At 43.1% G+C, this 19545-nt stretch overlaps 1 protein-coding gene across 1 annotated transcript in view; it reads left to right on the forward strand.

Moving 5' to 3' along the window:
- Window positions 1-201: 201 nt before the first annotated feature.
- The window catches only part of Map3k9 (mitogen-activated protein kinase kinase kinase 9), a 62811-nt gene continuing 43467 nt past the window's right edge, over window positions 202-19545 (forward strand). Inside the window, exons 1-2 of the mRNA XM_042692788.1 lie at window positions 202-754; window positions 9871-10284. Of these exons, the coding sequence (XP_042548722.1) occupies window positions 355-754; window positions 9871-10284 (814 nt within the window). The 5' untranslated portion in view covers window positions 202-354. The remainder of the gene's footprint in view (window positions 755-9870; window positions 10285-19545) is intronic.

The following is a 19545-nucleotide window of genomic DNA, read 5'->3' on the forward strand; positions in this document are numbered from 1 at the left end:
CGGGCGGCGGCGGGCACCGGCTGCGCGGGCAGGTACGCGCACGGCAGGGAAGGTGAGGCCGCCCCCGGGGGCGGGGGGGCGGGGGCCGACGCGCAGGCGGGGACTCCGGCTCGCCGCGCCCCTCCGCTGCGGTGAGCACCTGGCTGTCGGCGCCCCAGTCCAGCCGCGCCGCACCGCGCCGCGCCTCCAGCCCCGGGCCAGTTGGCTCTCCCCGCCCCGGCAGCCCGGGCCCTACCTGCGGCCGCCGTCGGGGGGGGAGGGGGTCCCCCCCAGCTCTGCGGAGCCGCATGAACAATAGGCGGCGGCGGCTCCTGCGGGCGGCGGCGGCCCCGCACCCTATGGATCGGCCGCTCCATGGAGCCCCCGAGCGCGCTTCTCGGCTGCCTGGCGAGCGCCGCCGCTGCCGCCCCGCCGGGGGAGGATGGAACGGGGACCGGGGCCGAGGAGGAGGAGGAAGAGGAGGAGGAGGCGGCGGCGGCCCCCGGGGGGCTGGGTTCGGACGCCCCGCTACCCTACTGGACGGCCGTGTTCGAGTACGAGGCGGCGGGCGAGGACGAGCTGACCCTGCGGCTGGGCGACGTGGTGGAGGTGCTGTCCAAGGACTCGCAGGTGTCCGGCGACGAGGGCTGGTGGACCGGGCAGCTGAACCAGCGGGTGGGCATCTTCCCCAGCAACTACGTGACCCCGCGCAGCGCCTTCTCCAGCCGCTGCCCGCCCGGCGGCGAGGACCCCAGTTGCTACCCGCCCATTCAGTGTAAGGCGAAGGCGGGGCGCGGGATCGGGGCGCGGGGCGGGGAGGGGGGAGGGACGGGGTGGAGGCCTGGGGTGGTCGTGGAGGGAGGGAAGGCCCGGCCGAGGGTGGTGGGTTAGAAGTGGGAAGCCAGGGTGGGGCGTGATGGGCGATCCGGGTGGAGGGGGTGCGCGCCATCTCCGGGCGGCCCGGGCTTTAGTTTGGTGAGGTGGATTTCCCAGGGACGCCGCAGGCCGGACCTGGAATTCAGACTCCTGGGCTTCCTCTCCCCACTCAGCAAGAACCCCTGGGGTCCACGTTCCGGAACCTGAGAGTCTCCCCGCGTCCTTCCTCCTCTTTACCCTTCCTCGTCTCCCCTTCAAATCGGGAAAGATTTTCAGGCAAGCGGGTGGTTGGTTACTACTGAAACCACCAAAGTCCCCACATCAGGGACTTTGCCGACCTCTGGTGTCGCCTATCCCCGCCTCTTAAAGGTATTTGTTGAGAGAGGGAGAGAGAGAGGGAGAGGTGGAGGGTTGGGCTGGCTGACTTACAAGTTCCGGAAGTATGTGTGAACTCAGGGCTGAAGTGTCTTTGAAATGTGTTGATTTCCTGGATCCTAGTGCTGTGTTTCAGAATCGCACCTTTAGGAGTCTCGCTGGATGATGTGTTAAGAAAGGTGTGTGTGAGGTGGTGGTTGGGGTTGGGCTGGGGAAGTGTTGGGTGGAGAAATTATTAGAAAGGGACAAGGATGTTGGAGCATAGGGTCCTTCAACAGTCTTAACAGTTCACACGATAAAGATTTTCTCCTCTCCTCTCACCCTAGATCTTTGCCTATATTTGGAATTGCCCAAGTCTCGGGGGTGGGGGGGGGGGGGAGTATGTCCAAGGTTCCCTCCCAGGGCCTTTATCCCAGTGTCCTGGTTTTTATCAGTTTCCCAAGAGCACTCTGGTCCACACCTGTAATAAAATTCCCTTTGTTTTTTTTTTCTTTAGAATTCCCTAAACAATCATACATACTTGATTGTTTTAGAAGGATGCAAATGTCTTAAAATGCAGTTTACTGTGTGTGCATGTGTGCACACACCAGTTCTAGGACTTGAACTTTTTTGCTCAAAGCTAAAGCTCTATCACTTGAGCCACAACTCCACTTCCAGCTGTTTTGGTGTTTAATGGGAGATGAGGATCCCTCGAGCTTTCCTGCCTAGCCTGGTACCCTTATGCTCAAATCACAGACCTCTGAGTATCTAGGATTACAGGCTTGAACCACTGGAGCCCAGCCATACTGTTTTTGTATTTAAGAATTCCACTGTTTCTTCTCTGTTAAGATACATTGCAAGCATGTATTTATTATTGAACATTTATTTCAATTGTAACAGTTATTTTTTGTGAATCTCTAACTTATCTCCACTTGAATAATGGTGCCACTTTGTCTTAAGATATGTAGTAATTAACATCAGAATCATTAGTTTTTTTTTGTTTTTCTACCTATTTCTTTTGGTGTTTTGAATGCCAAATTGATACTCAGATCTTTGATTTTCTTCATATTTCTTTCATTCAGTTTAAAGCTTTATATTTCTACCTTTTGATCTCTAGAATGCCTGAATGACAAATTAAATTGTTTCCAGTGCTACATCTTTTTGGCACAGGTATTGGTAAGATGAAGGCTACTCAAAGGTCCTGGCATAATGTTTTGAAATAGTGTTAAAGTTAAACTTAGCCATATGTTGGAAGACATAAAAATAGTGGCATGTTAGAAAACACTGTAGTTTTAAATGTAAGAGGTTCTTTGTGGGTGAAGTTCTGTTTTGTTTTTTAGCAACAACTAGTGTCAGAGTTCATGTGCAGTTTGTGAGCAGAAACTGTTTCTTCAGAGTCTTGATCGCTGTCAGAGCAGTCAAGAGTGAATATCAGTGACTATGACTTAGACTAAAGAAACTTTGTAGAGGGAGCCAGACATGTCAGGAGTGTGCTACTTTGGGAGTTCCTTCTCTGTAAGATGGCCAAGACTTACTTATATTATAATCAAAGCTTCCTTGGATAGAGTTGATTCTGAAATCTAGAACCCAGATGATGAGGAAGGAAGAAGTATCTTCTGCTTGAATAACATAGCATTTGAAAGTCCTGGTTGTTAAGTACTCTAATTTGGCTTTGCTAAATTTGATTACCATCAATTCTTGATAATTCAGAAATTTTATTTCCAGTCAGAAGTTGAGTGCTTAGTGACAGATAGTGTTAGGTACCAGGAGATATATGACAAAAAGGTGCTTAATTTCATTTTAGTGCTTTGTAAAGACAGGTGGTTCTCTGATCTGTATGGATCTATCCACAAGTTCAGTAAGTGTCAGAAAAAAAAAAGCGATTGACAAATTTTTCTTTTAAGATTTGGAAATATAAAGGAGACACCAACAACTCTTGAACTTCCTCTCCGGAACTTCCATCATGGTGCCCAGGTTATATTCTGGATTGTGTGAATAGATGACATTAAGTCAAGCAATAATGCTCAGTTAATGTTAGGTTTTTTTACTTTTCCAAAGTGAAATTTTTGTTCCAACTTTATTCCAAACAAAGGGAAAATTATTAAACTTTTTGTTAAAAAAAAAAAGCAGTGATACTATAAACCATTTATATTTATATAATGCTTTTTTTCTTGTCCTATGTAGGTGTTAGGGTTGAGCTTTCCTTTGATGATAAATATAAATGAATCAGGAGCACATTCATTTTACTTATTTTAGAAAAATATGTAAATGTAAAGTTCCAAATTTATGATTTTGAGTGACATAGTCCTAGGTCTTTAAAAAAACGTTTCTCTTCCATGACAGTTGTGTCTGTTTGAAAACAGGGCATTAAATTCATTATTAATTCACACTTTTTCTTACATCCACTAAAAATGTAAGAATGTGTTTTCAGGTGTATTTAAGATTGTTTTAAAATTATTTTTAAATAGTTGTACAAAGGAGTTGCTATTTAGCAAAGCAGTTTATAAATACAATATACCTTGATCAGTGTTATGCCTTTCAACATTCTTACCCATCCTTTCTCTACCCACCCCCTTCACTCTTCTTAATTTTGTAGGTTATACATTAGATTCTTTTTTAAATAGTTATTATAAAGGTGATGTACATACAGAGGGGTTACAGTTAATAAATCCGGTAAAGAGCACATTTTTTTTGGGGGGGGGTCCGGTTATGGGGCCTGAAATCTGGGCCTGGGCGCTGTCTCTCAGCTCTTCAGCTCAAGGCTAGCGCTCTACCACTTGAGCCACAGCACCACTTCCGGCTTTTTTCTTTTTGCTTATGTGGTGCTGAGGAATCGAACCCAGGGCCTCGAGCATGCAAGGCAAGCGCTCTACTACTGAGCCACCTTCCCAGCCCCGAGCATATTTATTTTTGGACAGTGTCATCTCTTCCCTTGTTCTCTCCCAGTTTTTCCCTCCTGTCCCCACCCACAAGTTGTATAGTTCATTGTCAACATAGTGTCTAGTGAGTACCACTGCTGCATTTGTTCACCTTTTGTCCCTCCATTTCTAGGACCCATCTTACCCTCCCAAAGACAGATAAATGAACAAACAAAAACAAAAAAGAAAGCAACAACTACAAAAAAAAAAAGCGCCCTTCGTTTCCATTTCCTGGAGTTCATTTCAGTAAATACTGTTGTATATGTTCAGATGCACATAGGCATTGCACTTCTGTGTTCCTTCCATAAGAGAATCCACCTTTGGTCTCACTGTGTGTGAATGCTTAGAGACCTGTATAATTTATCATGTTCCAGTGTATTTTAGAGCTAGTTTCTGCATGTGAGAGAAAACATCCCCCATTTTGTCTCTCTGAGCTTGTCTTACCTCACTTAACTTGATTTGTTCAAGGTCATTCAGTTCCCTGCAAATGACATACTATTCTTTCTAATGGCTGTGTAAAATTCTATTATGTATAGGGTACCACATATTTTGGATCCACTCATCTATGGCAGCCCTCTTTCCATAGCTTGGGTATTATGAATAGTGCAGCAGTCAACATGGATGTACAAGTATTTCTATGGTATCCTGGCTTGTAATGTTCTAGGTAGATGCCCGTAAGTGGTATGCCTGGGTTGTACAAAAGATCTATGTTTAGTTTTTTGAGGAACTTACAGACTGATGATCTGAGTGGTTGTATTAGTTTACATTTCCACCAACAGTGCAATTGGGTTCTTTTTCCCCCTACATTGGATTCTTGACTGCATTTTCCTTTACTTCTCTTCATTTGTCCACTGCTTTCCCCTTGACCCATACCACCCTATCTAGTACTTGCTTCTTGGTGTTTTGTTTTGCTTAATTTTGACTTTACCTTTCTAAGGAATTACACTATTTGAGTTCTCCCTTGGATCTACCATATTTCTGTACTTAAGATTTGAGGTTTATTATTTTTTTTTAAGACAAGATCTCATGTGTACCCTAAGCTGGCCTTAATTTCATGATTTTCTGTCTCTGCTTCCCAAGTGCTAGGAATACTGGCATGCAGCAATATTTCCACAGACCCAGCTCTTTAGGAAAGATTTTTTTTTTAATGAGTAGAATATATACCATTCATATACTTTATGATGGAGTATATACCATTTGTTTGTACAAACTTCCCAAGAATCTTCCTCTATATTCAGTTTCCAACCATACACCTAAAAAGGAATACCATTTTCACTCTTAAAAAAAAAGTTTTCCTTCCTTCCTTCCTTCTTTCTTTCGTTCTTCTTTCTTTCGAGTCGTGGGGCATGAACTTGGTCTGGGCACTATCCCTGAGCTTGTCAGCTCAAGGCTAGTACTCTAACACTTGAGCCACAGCACCATTTCCCATTTTCTGGTGGTTAATTGTAGATAAGAATCTCATAGGGGCTGGGAAGGTGGCTCAGTGGTAGAGCGCTTGCCTTGCATGCCTGAGGCCCTGGGTTCGATTCTTCAGTACTACATAAGCAAAAAGAAAAAAGCTGGAAGTGGTGCTGTGGCTCAAGTGGTAGAGTGCTAGCCTTGAGCTGAAGAGCTGAGGGACAGCGCCCAGGCCCAGAGTTCAGGCCCCACGTCCGGACCCAAAAAAAAGTCTCATGGACTTCCTGCCCAGGCTGGCTTTGAACCTCAGTCCTCAAATCTCAGCCACCTGAGTAGCTAGGATTACAGGCGTGAACCACAGGCACTCAGCTTTTTTCCTTTCTAAAAACCAGGTCTTGACTGGAGTGATAAATATATATACATATATATAGAAATATATATGGAGAATATATATGGAGAGCTCCATATATTCTCTGCTGAAACTGCAATTCTAGTTCCTTAGCTCTTATCCAAAGGGACTTCTTAGCAGGGAAGAAAAAGAAAGTCCTCCATCTTGCTTCCAGTCTTTGTGTAGTAGAATTCTGTGCTCTATACTTTTCTTGAAGGCTGGTCCCAAAAGCTCCTTAGCTACGTAGGAGGAACCTGAGCTTTTATGTTCTTACCAAAGAGAGGTGATTGTTTTCCTTTGTCCACAAAGGATTTCAGTCTTTGGTGACCTGCCCTAGAGGAGCTGTCCTTTCAGCACCCTAGTCCCAAGTTAGATGTGTTTCCCCACCCCCATCCTGGCATTTAAATAAACATTCAACACCTACTGTGTGTTGAGAAAGTACAACAGTAATTCCCTAAGGAAGAACTCAAGACACTGTTGAGGAACTAGGATAATGAATACAAATTTGTTGAGAGGCAGATAACTTTTCTTCATATAAATGGTAGGGGGTGGGAGACTCTGATCATAGTTCTCTAAGAGGTTTTCTACCTTTCTTTAAGACAGATGTTTTTCTCATACGTAGAGACTGCATCAGGCAAAAATTAGTAATCAGTTAGGGTCCAGTTTTAGGACTCAGAAACACTGAAGCTATTTTAAGCAGGAAAGGGATCTAGCACAGGAAATTAGGTGTTCACGGAATTGTTGGAAGGACTGAGAGAGGAGACTCAGCTGAACCTATAGGAAGAACTCTTGGGATATGGCCTACCAGGCGAGCTGCCACTTCTCTGTTTGGGCAGGTAAAGATTCTGGAGAGGCCATTGAAGATGCTGGCTTCAGGAACACCCTTTGTGTCTGGAGCCCTGAGATGAGGCCACCACTTGGTGATGAAGCAATCCTTCCTACATCTACAGAGCTAGTAATTGGACAACTATCTGTTGTTGCAGATAGACATGCTTGTGAGGAGAAGCATCAAGATGGTCTCTTTGTTGCTTCTGCATCTGGTTGGCAGAACTTTTTCTGTAAACAAACCTGGGAAATACAGGTTTCTTGCCTTTAGTACTGAAAGGTGTTGCTAGCGTAAAATGGATGCTGACTGCTAGTCTGCAGTATCATCCACATCACTTGTTTTTCAAGAAGATTGCTAGATGAAGCAATAACTAAGTGTTGTTGGCAATCAAACCAGGTCCTTGCAAATGCTAAGCACATGCTCTACCATCAGCATGCTATAACTGCATCCCCAAGGCTATAACTTTTAAAAATATATGTGTTTTTTATTGTAAAGATACTGTACAGAGGACTTACAGTTACATGAGCAAGGTAATGAGTCCCTTTCCTATTGAGCATTATTACCCCCTCCTTTGTTTTTCCCCTACCATCCCTCCCCTCCCCCCTGCAAAATTGTAAAGTTCCTTTTCAACATAGTGTCTTGTACATCTCCTTGTTACAGTGGGTCATCCTGTATCCTTATTTCAGCATTTTTTTTTTTTGTCGGTCGTGGGGCTTGAACTCTGGGCCTGGGCACTGTCCCTCAGCTCTTCAGCTCAAGGCGAGCACTCTACCACTTGAGCTACAGCGCCACTTCCAGTTTTCTGGTGGTTTATTGGAGATGGGAGTCTCATGGTCTCTCCTGCCCAGGCTGGGTTTGAACCGCGATCCTCAGATCTCAGCCTCCTGAGTAGCTAGGATTACAGGCGTGAGCCACCAGCGCCCGGCTATTTCAGCATTTTTATAACTTCTTTTTTTTTCCTTTGTGGTTCTTCTGGTCTTTGAAATAAGGGCCTAGGTGCTGTCCCTGAGCTTTTTTACTCAAGGCTAGTACTCTGCTACTTGAGCCACAGCTGCACTTGTGAATTTTTGGTGTTTAATTGGATATAAGTATCTTATAGATTTTCCTAGCTACCTCACTTTGGAGCCTTTATCCTCAGCTCTCAGCCTCCTCAGTAGCTAGAATTATAGGTATGAGCCACTGGTGCCTGGCTAAGGCCTTTTTAATTGGAACTTTTAGAATCAAATGCCAATCTATCCAACTTTCTCTTAAGAGTTTCCTTTTAGCAGCCTGACAGTTGCACTGCAAAAATTCAAGTGACTATCAGTCCCAGATAAAATGGAAGTACTATAATTAAGCAAGGACAGATTTTTATTTTGGGGCATCACCATCATCTGAGTAGAGATCAGGGGTGTGGCAGAGCTGGCCAAGTAAGGAACGGAACAGCTAGCAGTGGGCAGTTCCTCTTTCAATCTTGCCAAAAGTTCAGAAATATCTTTGTTTTCTTAGTATTTTAGTAGAGTGTGATTGTTATCTTTGTTTTAGAAAGCCCAAGTGGGGGCTGGGAAGGTGGCTTAATGGTAGAGCACTTGCCGTGCATGCCTGAGGCCCTGGGTTCGATTCCTCAGCACCACATAAGCAAAAAGAAAAAAGCCGGAAGTGGCGCTGTGGCTCAAGTGGTAGAGTGCTAGCCTTGAAAGAGCTGAGGGACAGAGCCCAGGCCCAGAGTTCAAGCCCCATGACCGGACCCAAAAAGAAAAAAAAAAGAAAGCCCAAGTGGATTTTATTTTGTAGACCTGAAGTTGGTTTACATTCTGCTGAGGTAGATTTGTTTGTTTTCATTTTATTTCAGCAAACTATTGGTCATCTACTAACTTTTTAGCATGGTAAGTACAGTGGTGAGAAGGCAAACAATATCATATGGACCTTTTTTTTTAGGGTGAGGGAGTCGGTTGTGTGGCTTGAACTCTGGATTTGGGCACTGTCCATGATCTACAGCACCACTTCTGGTTTTCTGGTGGTTAATTGGAGATAAGAGTCTCATGGACTTTTCCTGCCCGGGCTGGCTTTGAACTGCGATCCTTAGTTCTGAGCTTCCTGAGTAGCTAGGATTTCAGGCTTGAGCCACCGGTGCCCGGCTATCCTGTGGATCTTACTGTCCAGCAGGGTAGCAGGTGTTGAACAGACCATTAGATTTTGTTTTTGGTTTTTTTTTTTTGGTTCCGGTCATGGGGCCTGAACTCTGGGCCTGGGCGCTGTCCCTTGGCTCTTCAGCTCAAGGCTAGCACTCTACCACTTGAGCCACAGTGCCACTTCCAGCTTTTTTCTTTTTGCTTATGTGGTGCTAAGGAATCAAACCCAGGGCCTCAGGCATGCAAGGCAAGCGCTCTACCACTGAGCTACCTTCCCAGGCCCGACCATTAGATTTTGTAATCTTGACTAGGTCATTGTAATCTTGACAAGTCTTGCAGAATAGAAATGCCACTGAAGTATTATATATAGGGGCTTGACTTCATTGGTCTCAGGATTAGAAGTTCTTCTGTGAGATCTTTTAGCTGACTGTAAATGAGTCTGATTTACAGTCATCTAAAAGAGAATAAAGAGTGATGTAATGAGTTTAAAGGACAGAGAACAGTTTCATAATGAGAAACATAAAATAGCACTATGTTCATATAGCTCTTAACACTATATCTTCTAGCTCAAGATTTATAATCACTGGTAGCTGTTATTATCTATCCTTGAAAGCCTTTTTGAACAGAGCTGAAGGTATAATCAAGTATCTTAGGGTCTGACTGGATTTGGGAAGGAGAATGAGTGGTTTACCCATTAGGTAAAATGGATAGTTAAATGATGTTCTTAGGATTTTTTTTTTGGGGGGGGGGGTCTGGTCGTGGGGCCTGAACTCTGGGCCTGGACGCTGTCCCTCAGCTCTTCAGCTCAAGGCTAGCACTCTACCACTTGAGCCACAGCACCACTTCTGGTTTTCTAGTGGTTTATTGGAGATAAGAGTCTCACAGACTTTACTGCCTGGGCTGGCTTTGAACCGTGATCCTCAAATCTCGGCCTCCTTAGTAGTTAGGATTACAGGTGTGAGCCACTGGCTTCTGACTTTAGTATATTTTTTATTTGCTTCCTTTTATGTTCTTTTTCAGTGTTAGAGATTGATTTTGCGGAGCTAACGCTGGAGGAGATCATCGGCATTGGTGGCTTTGGGAAGGTCTATCGTGCCTTCTGGATAGGCGACGAGGTTGCTGTGAAAGCAGCTCGCCACGACCCGGATGAGGACATCAGCCAGACCATAGAGAATGTTCGCCAAGAGGCCAAGCTTTTTGCCATGCTAAAGCATCCCAACATCATTGCCCTTAGAGGGGTGTGCCTGAAAGAACCCAACTTCTGTTTGGTCATGGAGTTTGCTCGCGGAGGGCCTTTGAATAGAGTGTTATCTGGGAAAAGGATTCCCCCAGACATCCTGGTGAACTGGGCTGTGCAGATCGCCCGAGGGATGAACTACCTTCATGATGAAGCAATTGTCCCCATCATCCACCGAGACCTTAAGTCCAGCAACAGTGAGTATAAAGAGCTGGGCTGCCCACTTAGTCCCTAGCTTTAGCGGGAGTGGGTTCCCAATGGAAACTTGTTTTAAAATGTTCCATCTTGGAGTGGAGATGTAGGGCTGGAATGAATGCTAGGAAAAGAGGTTTAGAAAGAGATGGATGGAGGTACCTGAGGCATATGGGAGTAATTTTGAACTCATCAGACAAAGTTGACAGTGTGTGATTCTGATATACTGTGAAAAAAAAAAAAAAAGGCAGGTTTATTTTCTCACTTAAGGGAAATGTGTATGTAATCACACAGGGAGGTTTGCCCTTTGTGGAACAGCAGGTAAAGCAAACCTTTAACAGCTATTTGAAGTGCTGCCTCAACATCTCAACTCGAGGTGCCTGCTGGAGCAGATACCATCAAACACTGAGGCATATTCAGCTTCAACTGAGCTAGTTCAGGTGCTGGTGTCAATCTGGAGAGCATGATATTGTGATGGTATTATGTTACAGACCTCTTTGTAGCCCGAGGCTAGTGTTAATTAATTTCATAACTCTTAGAATTTAATAGCAGGGAACAGAGAAGTAACTGTTTATTAAGGACTCATAATCCACAAACTAGATTGTAAAGTAGGTGTGAGGTATAATTAAGCAGTAAGTTGCTAGAGACTTCAGTCTTTCACCTGTATAAGTATGCTAGGAATATGCTTCGTTTGGGGGTAATTTGCATTCTCTCTTGCCTAAACTGACTGTAGAGATGATAGAATTTCTTGATGTGTTTTAAGATCACTTTGAGCATCACGCCCCAGAGAGGAGGGCATAAATATATGTATATATAAATATATAATCCCAATTTACTTTAAAATAGTCATTATTACTTTTTTTTCTACAAGTATGCTCTGCCTGCTTAATAAAAGAAAACTTTGTTTCTGAAGGAGTAGAAATATTAGATCCGTATTTTAGGTAAAAATCTGTTTTTTCTCCCTTACTATTATTTTATCTCCTTACTTTGTAGTAATTCTTCCCTCCTCTAAAGCTCTGTACTTTAAGGTATTAAACAATTAGGCTTTCAGTGGCTTCTTTTCAGAATACTTTCTACCTAGAGATCACTCTGGATGTTGGGATAAGAAGCAGCAGGTGTGTTGTTCAGAAATGTGACATTGAAGATGGATTTTCCTTATTTTTTTCTTATGTCCTTACCATGCTGAAAGAACTGGGCAAAGCTATGTTATATAACCAAGCCCATTTAGAAAGCTAGGTTAGGATAATAAAATTGTAAAAGTTTGTAATTTCCTCAGTGAAGGCTTCAAGCTAGACATGCAAAGTTTTCTTTCATAAGATATCTCTTTTAGATCTAGGTTCTCATGACTTAAAAAGCACTGCCAAAGTTAGGGTATTTGTAGGAGAGGGCAGGGGAACTGAGTGTCACTCTGTCATCCAGGCAACAATGCTCTTGTCCTTTCTGGGTCTTCTTTTTTTTCTTTCTGGATCTTAGAGTGCTAGCAGGGAATCTCTCAGGGAAGTGTGTTGTTGCAAAAATTGACTTCTACATAGGTAGCGTTTTAAAGGAGTCAGGCAAAACGTGGCCAGAAATGTTCATGATGCATGGAATGGCATGGTTGGTACTGATACTGATGTTAGCTGTAAATCTCACATGTGAGTTGGGTAACTCCTGGGTAAATAGTCTATGGGTGGGTGACAATTATACATACCAATATGAACCTAAATAACACTACCGTTCCTAATTCATTGCAATGTGTGGTAAGCATATTTGGAAATCTTTTTGGAAATGTGATGTCACTTCTTTGCTTATTGCTTTTAGTTTGGGAGTTGTAACTTCATTATTTTTTGTTTTGTTTTGTTTTGTCTGTTGTGGGGCTTGAGCTCAGGGCTTGGGACTTGTCCCTGAACTTTTTCACCCTAGGCTAGTGCTCTGCCTCTTTGAGCCATAGTGCCACTTCCCTTTTCCTGGTCATTAACTGGACATAAGAGTCTCACAGACTTTCCTCCCCATGCTGGCTTTGAACTATGATCCTCAGATCGCAGTCTCCTGAGTAGCTAAGATTACAAGGGTGAGTCACTGGTACCCAGCTGAGTTATAACTTCTTTATGTTTTGTAGCCTTGAGGACTTTGTCTTCTCTCTATTTTTATTAGACGTTCCAGAGAGCTGGATTCTGACCACTATCATGTAAGGGCAGAATACTGGAAATCATGTGAGTTAGTTTTGAGCCAACAGAGTGATGGATACATAGGAGTAGCCTAGTAGCCTTTCTGTGGTAAAGTAGTTGATGATAAACATTGATTTGTCATAAAGTCAAGGTGATTTATTAAATGGTTTTATTATTATGATCAGCTATTTAAAACAGTTTTTTGATGTTTACTGATAATAAAAGATTTATGGCATGGACATTAGAGTACCCTGTGCTGGTGTATACTTGGCATTAAGTTTAGGTTTGATTCCATATAATATAGGAAACAAATCAAAATGACACTAAAATAAGGTCTAGATTTATTTTTCTTTGAAAAGAAGTCCGGAGGATTTTATTTTATTTTATTTTATTTATTTATTTGTTTTTTTTTTTTTGGGTCCGGTCGTGGGGCCTGAACTCTGGGCCTGGGCGCTGTCCCTCAGCTCTTCAGCTCAAGGCTAGCACTCTACCACTTGAGCCACAGCGCCACTTCGGCTTTTTTCTTTTTTGCTTATGTGGTGCTGAGGAATCGAACCCAGGGCCTCAGGCATGCAAGGCAAGCGCTCTACCACTGAGCCACCTTCACAGCCCTGTCCGGAGGATTTTAGATCAGGCTCTGCAGTGTCATCAGGCCCCAGGCTTGTGTTTCTTCCATCATCACAGCGTATGTTTGCATCCTTACTGTCACTTTCTGATTTTAGGTAACTATGGTAGTGCCAGTTATTTGATCCAAGTACAGGCTTAAAGGAAAAGGAAAAGCAGACATAGAAAATTTGCAATAAGGCCAGAGGTCCAACCTGAAAATCCCATTGTCTCTGTCAGCTCTTTAACTAGCACAGAAGCTTTGATTTCCCTGTCCCGCAAGCCGTCCTGGCCTCTCTTGAGTGAAATGGCTTACTTTGAGTTACACTCCCAGGCCTGATAGCTTTCTTTTATGTGGAAACTGTTTGGAATATAACAGTATACAAAAACAGTCACATGCCTGATCCTGTGGGGTCAAGGAGAAGGACTTTATCAAAGCAAAATACACAAAAATGTAAATCCAAGAGTGAGGTCAGTGAAGGGGAGATACTGGTGCAATGAGAATGACTGGTAAAGGCACCTGCCTCCACAGGTGCAATTGCAGAAGAAGTTCCTGAGAAAGAATGTCACATGTGACCTGAGGTTTATGTTCCAAAATGTGTAGGAAGACAAGAATCTGCTTACTTTCTTTTCCGGAGACTTATTCCTTAACCTAGTGCTGTTCACCTCATTCCTGTGAGGTAACTCAGGGCTTCTTACAGTGCAGACACAAAGCCATGTTTTCAGTGGTCTGCTGGAGTCAAAAGAAGAATGTAACTTCTTCCACGGGCCCAGGAACATAGCCTTTTACATGGAGTCTTCAGTATCCCAGCCTCTTGGAGACCTATACTTTGTTCCTCTTATAAAGCAAGGATTGTGAACATAGGGCCTGTGTACCTCCCTGGAATTGATGCAAAGTGTGTATTGGTGCATTTTAAGGAAGAGGGTTACAACTTTTATTAATTCAAGTCTCAGAGAAGGTTATGATTCCACACTCTCATCAAGAGCTTAAATTGGCACATGTAGGAGGTAGAAGGAATATGGGCTCCATTGCCATTCTTGAGGCTGACTGGTTAGATGGCCTCGAGCCCATCTTGTGAGGTCCTAGACCTCAAATTCCTTATCTGTAAGGAATTCTTCTGTTGTGATGTTTGGTTTAGAGGTGTGGCTCAGCAAAAACATCAGGTACCAAGTTGGAATCCCGGTCTCAGACCAAAAAGAAAAAAAAAATCCTCTGTTCAGAAATTTGGATGAAATGCTGTCTGAGATCCCTCCTCAGACAGTGTATATTTGGGAACAGGTAATGACAATATAGTTTATATCTGCATTTGCATGGAAGGCTGCAGTGTGTCCAGGTTCCACACTTCTGGGCTTTTTACAGGGACTTGATTTCCTGAGAGAGACTCTTTGCTAAGTTTAGTTGGGAAACTGTGGACAGGAGCCTACAAGTCCTTCCCTTCCCCCACTGCTGCCCAGGCTGTGACAGATGGCCTTGCTGAGAGAAGATGCTCTGGTCACATGAGTCATGAAAGGGATTTACAACAAAACAAGGACAACAGCCTTCATCCTGGAAGCAGGATACATACAGTAAAACCCCAGGTTTGCCCTTGGAGCTGGGCGTATGGGTGTCTCGGTCATTTGCTGCTGAGTATAGCAAAGAAGGTGCTGACTTGTACTTTTTTCTTGTACACTTTTGTGAGTCAACCTGGGACATTTTCAGAGTGGTGCTGGGGAAGTGGAGATGTGGCTGATCAAAAAAGCCAAGTGAAGCCTGGTGCTGGTGGCTCACGCCGGTAATCCTAGCTACTCAGGAGGCTGAGATCTGAGGATCCACATTCAAAGCCAGCCTGGGTAGGAAAGGCCATGAGATTCTTATCTCCAATAAACCACATAGAAAACTGGAAGTGGCACTGTGGCTCAAGTGGTAGGGCACTAGCCTTGAGCTGAAGAGCTGAGAGGACAGTGCCCAGGCTTTTTGCAGGAAACTTGATGTTTTGTTCTGAAAAGGAACCATTTACCTCACAGTCTTGGTTTTGGGGACCACTGTGATATAACGTCAGGAACACTGATGTGGAGTCAGAAATTTGGACTGAAGCTACTTGCTTCTTGAGCACCTGTTGCTGGACATGTGGGGTTATCCTTATGGAGCTCCAAGAATCATATTGGTAGAACGTGGACAATACAGAAAACAGCTGTACTGCATTAGGATGGTATGAGATAAAATGGGCTAAGCATTGCTCAGACACCACACCCAGTAACTGGTACTCTGCTTTTTTGCTCTCTCAAGAATAAGGGAAACCTCTTTCTATTCCAAGACAAGATAAAGTTGGATTTTACTTAGGGAGCCTTCTCCCTCTTAAGCTACCCAGGCTTACCTCTCCTAGCGAATGAGCAGATTTGTTTAAGCTAAAGCCTCTGAAAAGTTGATCTTCACCAACTTCTCTTTTTTTTTAAATCATTCTTTGTATTTTTTGGCTTGTTGAGATTTGAACTCAGGGCCTTGTGCTTGCTAGGCAAGTGCTCTACCACTTGAGCCATGCCTCCAGTCTCATTTTGCTGTAGTTATTCCTCCCTTCCCTCCCTCCCTCAGGTAGTTGAGATTATAAGTATGTATCAACAGCCTGACTTGCTTGGTCAGATAGTCTCCATAACTTTTTGCCTGGGCTGGCCTTGAACTGTGGTCCTCTTGTGTCTGCTTCTCAGGTAACTGAGATTATAGGTGTGAGCCACCATGTCTGGCCCAACCAACTCTAGAAAAAACTCTTGTGGATCCAAATTTAACTTGAACTGCGAGGTTCCCTGGAAAATACTTCCTTGCCCTGTCAAGGCCTTTGGCATGAACAGATGGGACATCTGGCCATTTTATGGCTCTGCTGGATTCTCAGTTGATAATTAAAAATACTTTTGCCCCAGGAGGAAGGCAGGCTATTTCCTTCTCTCCCTTCTCTGCTGTTGAGGTCAATGGGAGTATCTGTTTTCACATCTCCTCCTAGCTTCCTATTTAGCATTCTTGTGGCACAATCTCTTTAAAGACTGAATATTTATTGAAGATGTGCTGTAGCACTCTCATGTGGAAAAGCAGTAAAGTGTTTGCCCTGTTTCCTACTTTATGGGAGAACTGTATTTCATACAGCTACTTCCCCAGACTTATGCCAGCTTTAACTAGGTCCTCCAGGAGTGATTATGATTTTGGTCACTGTAAATTCCAGCACTGCATCTTTTCCCATGCCTACCCTCTCCCTGATAGATATTTCCTAGACATTGCCAACCCTCTTCTCAGATCCTACATGTAACATGTAAATCCCTTTTTCTATTGGAGATCAACCCATGAGCTCTGAGTTTGTGTCCTGCCTAGTATACTTACTAGTGAGTATCTTCAGCAAATGACTCACTGCATAGATGTGAAACAGGAATAATTATGACAGTATTTGTGTCATCTTACAGGATAGACTCAAGGATTAAATGAAATAATGTAAGCAAAGCTCTTAGTCATGCCTGACACTTAGTAAGTGCTGATGTTCAATGGATTGTAATTCTGGCTGCCACACTTGTACCCTCAGTATTTAAATCACAGTTTGTCCTGTACTTTTAGTATACTTTATTGTGTATGTGCCCATTTTGTGTTTTCACATTCTCCTCAGTTGCACTGTAGACTTAAAGCTTTTTAAAAGCAATATGTGCGCATGGGTATAAATAGCACAAAAAGTGAAACATCCCAAGCTTACTTTTTAAAAATTTTATTTACTTTTTATTTAAGTATTGTACAAAGAAATTCCCATTCTATAAAACAGTATATGAATACAAGGTATCTGACAACATTGTCACCCATCACCCAAGCTTACTTCTTAGAAGAAATTACATTAAAAAAAACCTTTTGATAATGTAAGAGTTTTGGTAGGATTCTCTTTTCTTACGATTTTCTTTTTTCCTTTAAAAATGTTTTAGTCTATAGTATTCTTGATAGCAAAAGTGTTGTGGTTTTGTTTTTTAACTACTCAGGGGACTGAGACTCAAGAGAATTAAGGTTTCAAGCCAAACTGGGCAGAAAAGTCCATTAGTCTCCATCTTCCAAAATAACGCAAATACCTGGCTGGTAGCAGGGCTCAAGTGGTAGAGCACTAGGCAAGGGAGCACAGGCCCTGTACAAACCTCCAGTACCACCAAAAAAATTAAAAAGTTGTTTTCTTTAAGCCCTTGTTTTTGTAATTCATTTCCTAAGCTTTTCAGAATCCTGGGACCTTAGAAGAAAGTTGGAAGCCTCATGTTTGCCTAGAACTGTTCCACCCTAACTTTTGAATCATTCCTAAGAGCTATGGGGGCAGCAGGTCCTTGGCAGCAACTAGTCTTATGACTGCAAATGGTGGTGCTGGTAAAGCAAGGCCACAGAAAAGAGAAATGAGTTATCCCAGCTTCTAGGGTGCAAACACAACTGTTTCCATCTTTTACATTTAGTTCTCCTGACTCCTTTATCTCTATATACCTCAGCTCTTCTAATTATTTGAGTCTTGGTAGATGGATTGTCTGGACAATAACAGGAATGCATCCTGTTAACCTTCATAAGTCTTAAGAGGAAGGCGAAAAGGACAAGGGCTAGGGAAAATAGTAGTTTTAACCTTTCTTTTGTGCCTGTTGATACAACGAGGGCTTACAGAACCATGTAGTTGTGACCAGAAAGAGTTGAGGAGGACTTGCCCACAGTCACACAGTTTGAACTTTATTGCTTGTTAATGTTTGTCCTAAACCAAAATTCTGTTTACATACAACTATCCAAAAGTTGTACTAGAAGCTGTGATAGAAGTTTCTACTGAAGTGAGCTCTTGTTTTATATTATGGTTTTGTTTTTGTTTAAACAAAGGAAGTATAGATACATTTCAGATAAATTCACAAATAATGTTTATCAAAATAAAACCAAATTTAACCAGAAAAATAATATAAACATTGAAAAAGAGACCACATAGGTCCTCATGAGAATCTGTAGTTTGGTTTTGCTAATAGCAGAGCCCTGTGTGATTATTCAGATGCCACAACTGTCAGCTTTCTATTTCAGCCTCCTGGGTCAGTGACTCTGGAGCTGGCTGTATTGCCAGATGGACCATATGAGACCAGCATGACAGTTCCATTCCAATGGAGGAGAGCTAGGCATGCTCTGTACTGCCTACTTACAGGCTGGACTATTACCACGAAGGAAAGATGAAAGACAAGTTTGACTTTGCCATTCATTCCTTAAAGCTTCAGTTTGTTTTAGTTGCTAGCTCCACAATTCTTTGTTTGTTTTGTTTTTGGGTACGGTTGTGGGCCTGAACTCTGGGCCTGGGCACTGTCCCTCAGCTCTTCACCTCAAGGCTAGCACTCTACCACTTGAGCCACAGCACCACTTCCGGCTTTTTTTTTTTTCTGCTTTTGTGGTGCTGAGGAATCAAACCCAGGGCCTCATGCATGCAAGGCAAGCACTCTACCATTGAGCCACCTTCCCGGCCCTAGCTCCACAATTCTTGACAAGAGAAGCCTCCTGGCTATTTCCTCCTGTCTCGTGAGAATCTTGACCATGCTGTTATTAGAACTTTTGAACTTTTGTGGTAGAAGGAAAGGGAAGGAAACAATGACTTAGAACCTTGTAAACTTAGTCTGGTAACTTTTATTTTTAAAACGGTGCCAAGGATTGCAAGTGCTCTACCATTGAGCTACATCCTCAGTATCAAATACACTATTTTAAAAAGGAATTGAGCATGAATTTAAGAGAGTCTTTGTTTAAGAGCAGTGGTAGGCATTAAAAGGCAGGATTTCTAATAGGGTTGCTGTGAACACTGTGAACTCTTTGGAGGCAGAATAAAAATGAAGAGTCTGAGTAATTTTCATTGAGTTTATGATGTTGTCTTCTCCCTTTCCCCTGGTTGGACATATCTCAGCCCTGGACTTACAGCATATGAGTTTTATATGCATGACTTTAGGTTGCAAAGGCCACAAATCTGGCCAGTTTTAGGTATTTTTTTTCTCTCTCTTTTTAAATCAGATTTTTTTGGTGTTTTGTTTGATATATTGCATAGTAGAGGAGAGACTGGTGTTGGAATGATCACCAAGAGTAAAAGTGTTCCTAGTCAAGCTGGGTATCAGTGGCTCACTCTTATAATCCTAGCTACTCAGGAGGCTGAGTTCTGAGGATTATAGTTCAAAGCCAGCCTGGGGCAGAAAAATCTATAAGACTTATCTCCAATAAATTACCAAAAAAGCCAGAAGTGGAGCTGTGGCTCAAATGGTAAATGCTAGCCTTGAGCAGAAGCTCAGGGACAGCACCTAGGCCCGAGTTTAAGCCCCCTCGGAGTGGCAAAAAAAAAAAAAAAAAGCGTTTCAAGAAAAAGGAGGTATTCTAAGACCTTTCTTCACTTAAGGGCTCACCAAGATTAGGGAATAAGATATCTGAAGATTTTCCTAGCAGTTTCTGAGTATGCCTATTAGGACCTCCTTCCTAAATAGTAGGGAAGTAGCAGCCTGGCTTCCTCACTCGAAACAGGTATATTACCTTTGGGGATGTGTGGTTTT

The sequence above is a fragment of the Dipodomys spectabilis genome, unplaced genomic scaffold (assembly GCF_019054845.1).
Source record: "Dipodomys spectabilis isolate Male_0828 unplaced genomic scaffold, ASM1905484v1 ptg000157l, whole genome shotgun sequence".
Lineage (NCBI taxonomy): Eukaryota > Metazoa > Chordata > Mammalia > Rodentia > Heteromyidae > Dipodomys > Dipodomys spectabilis.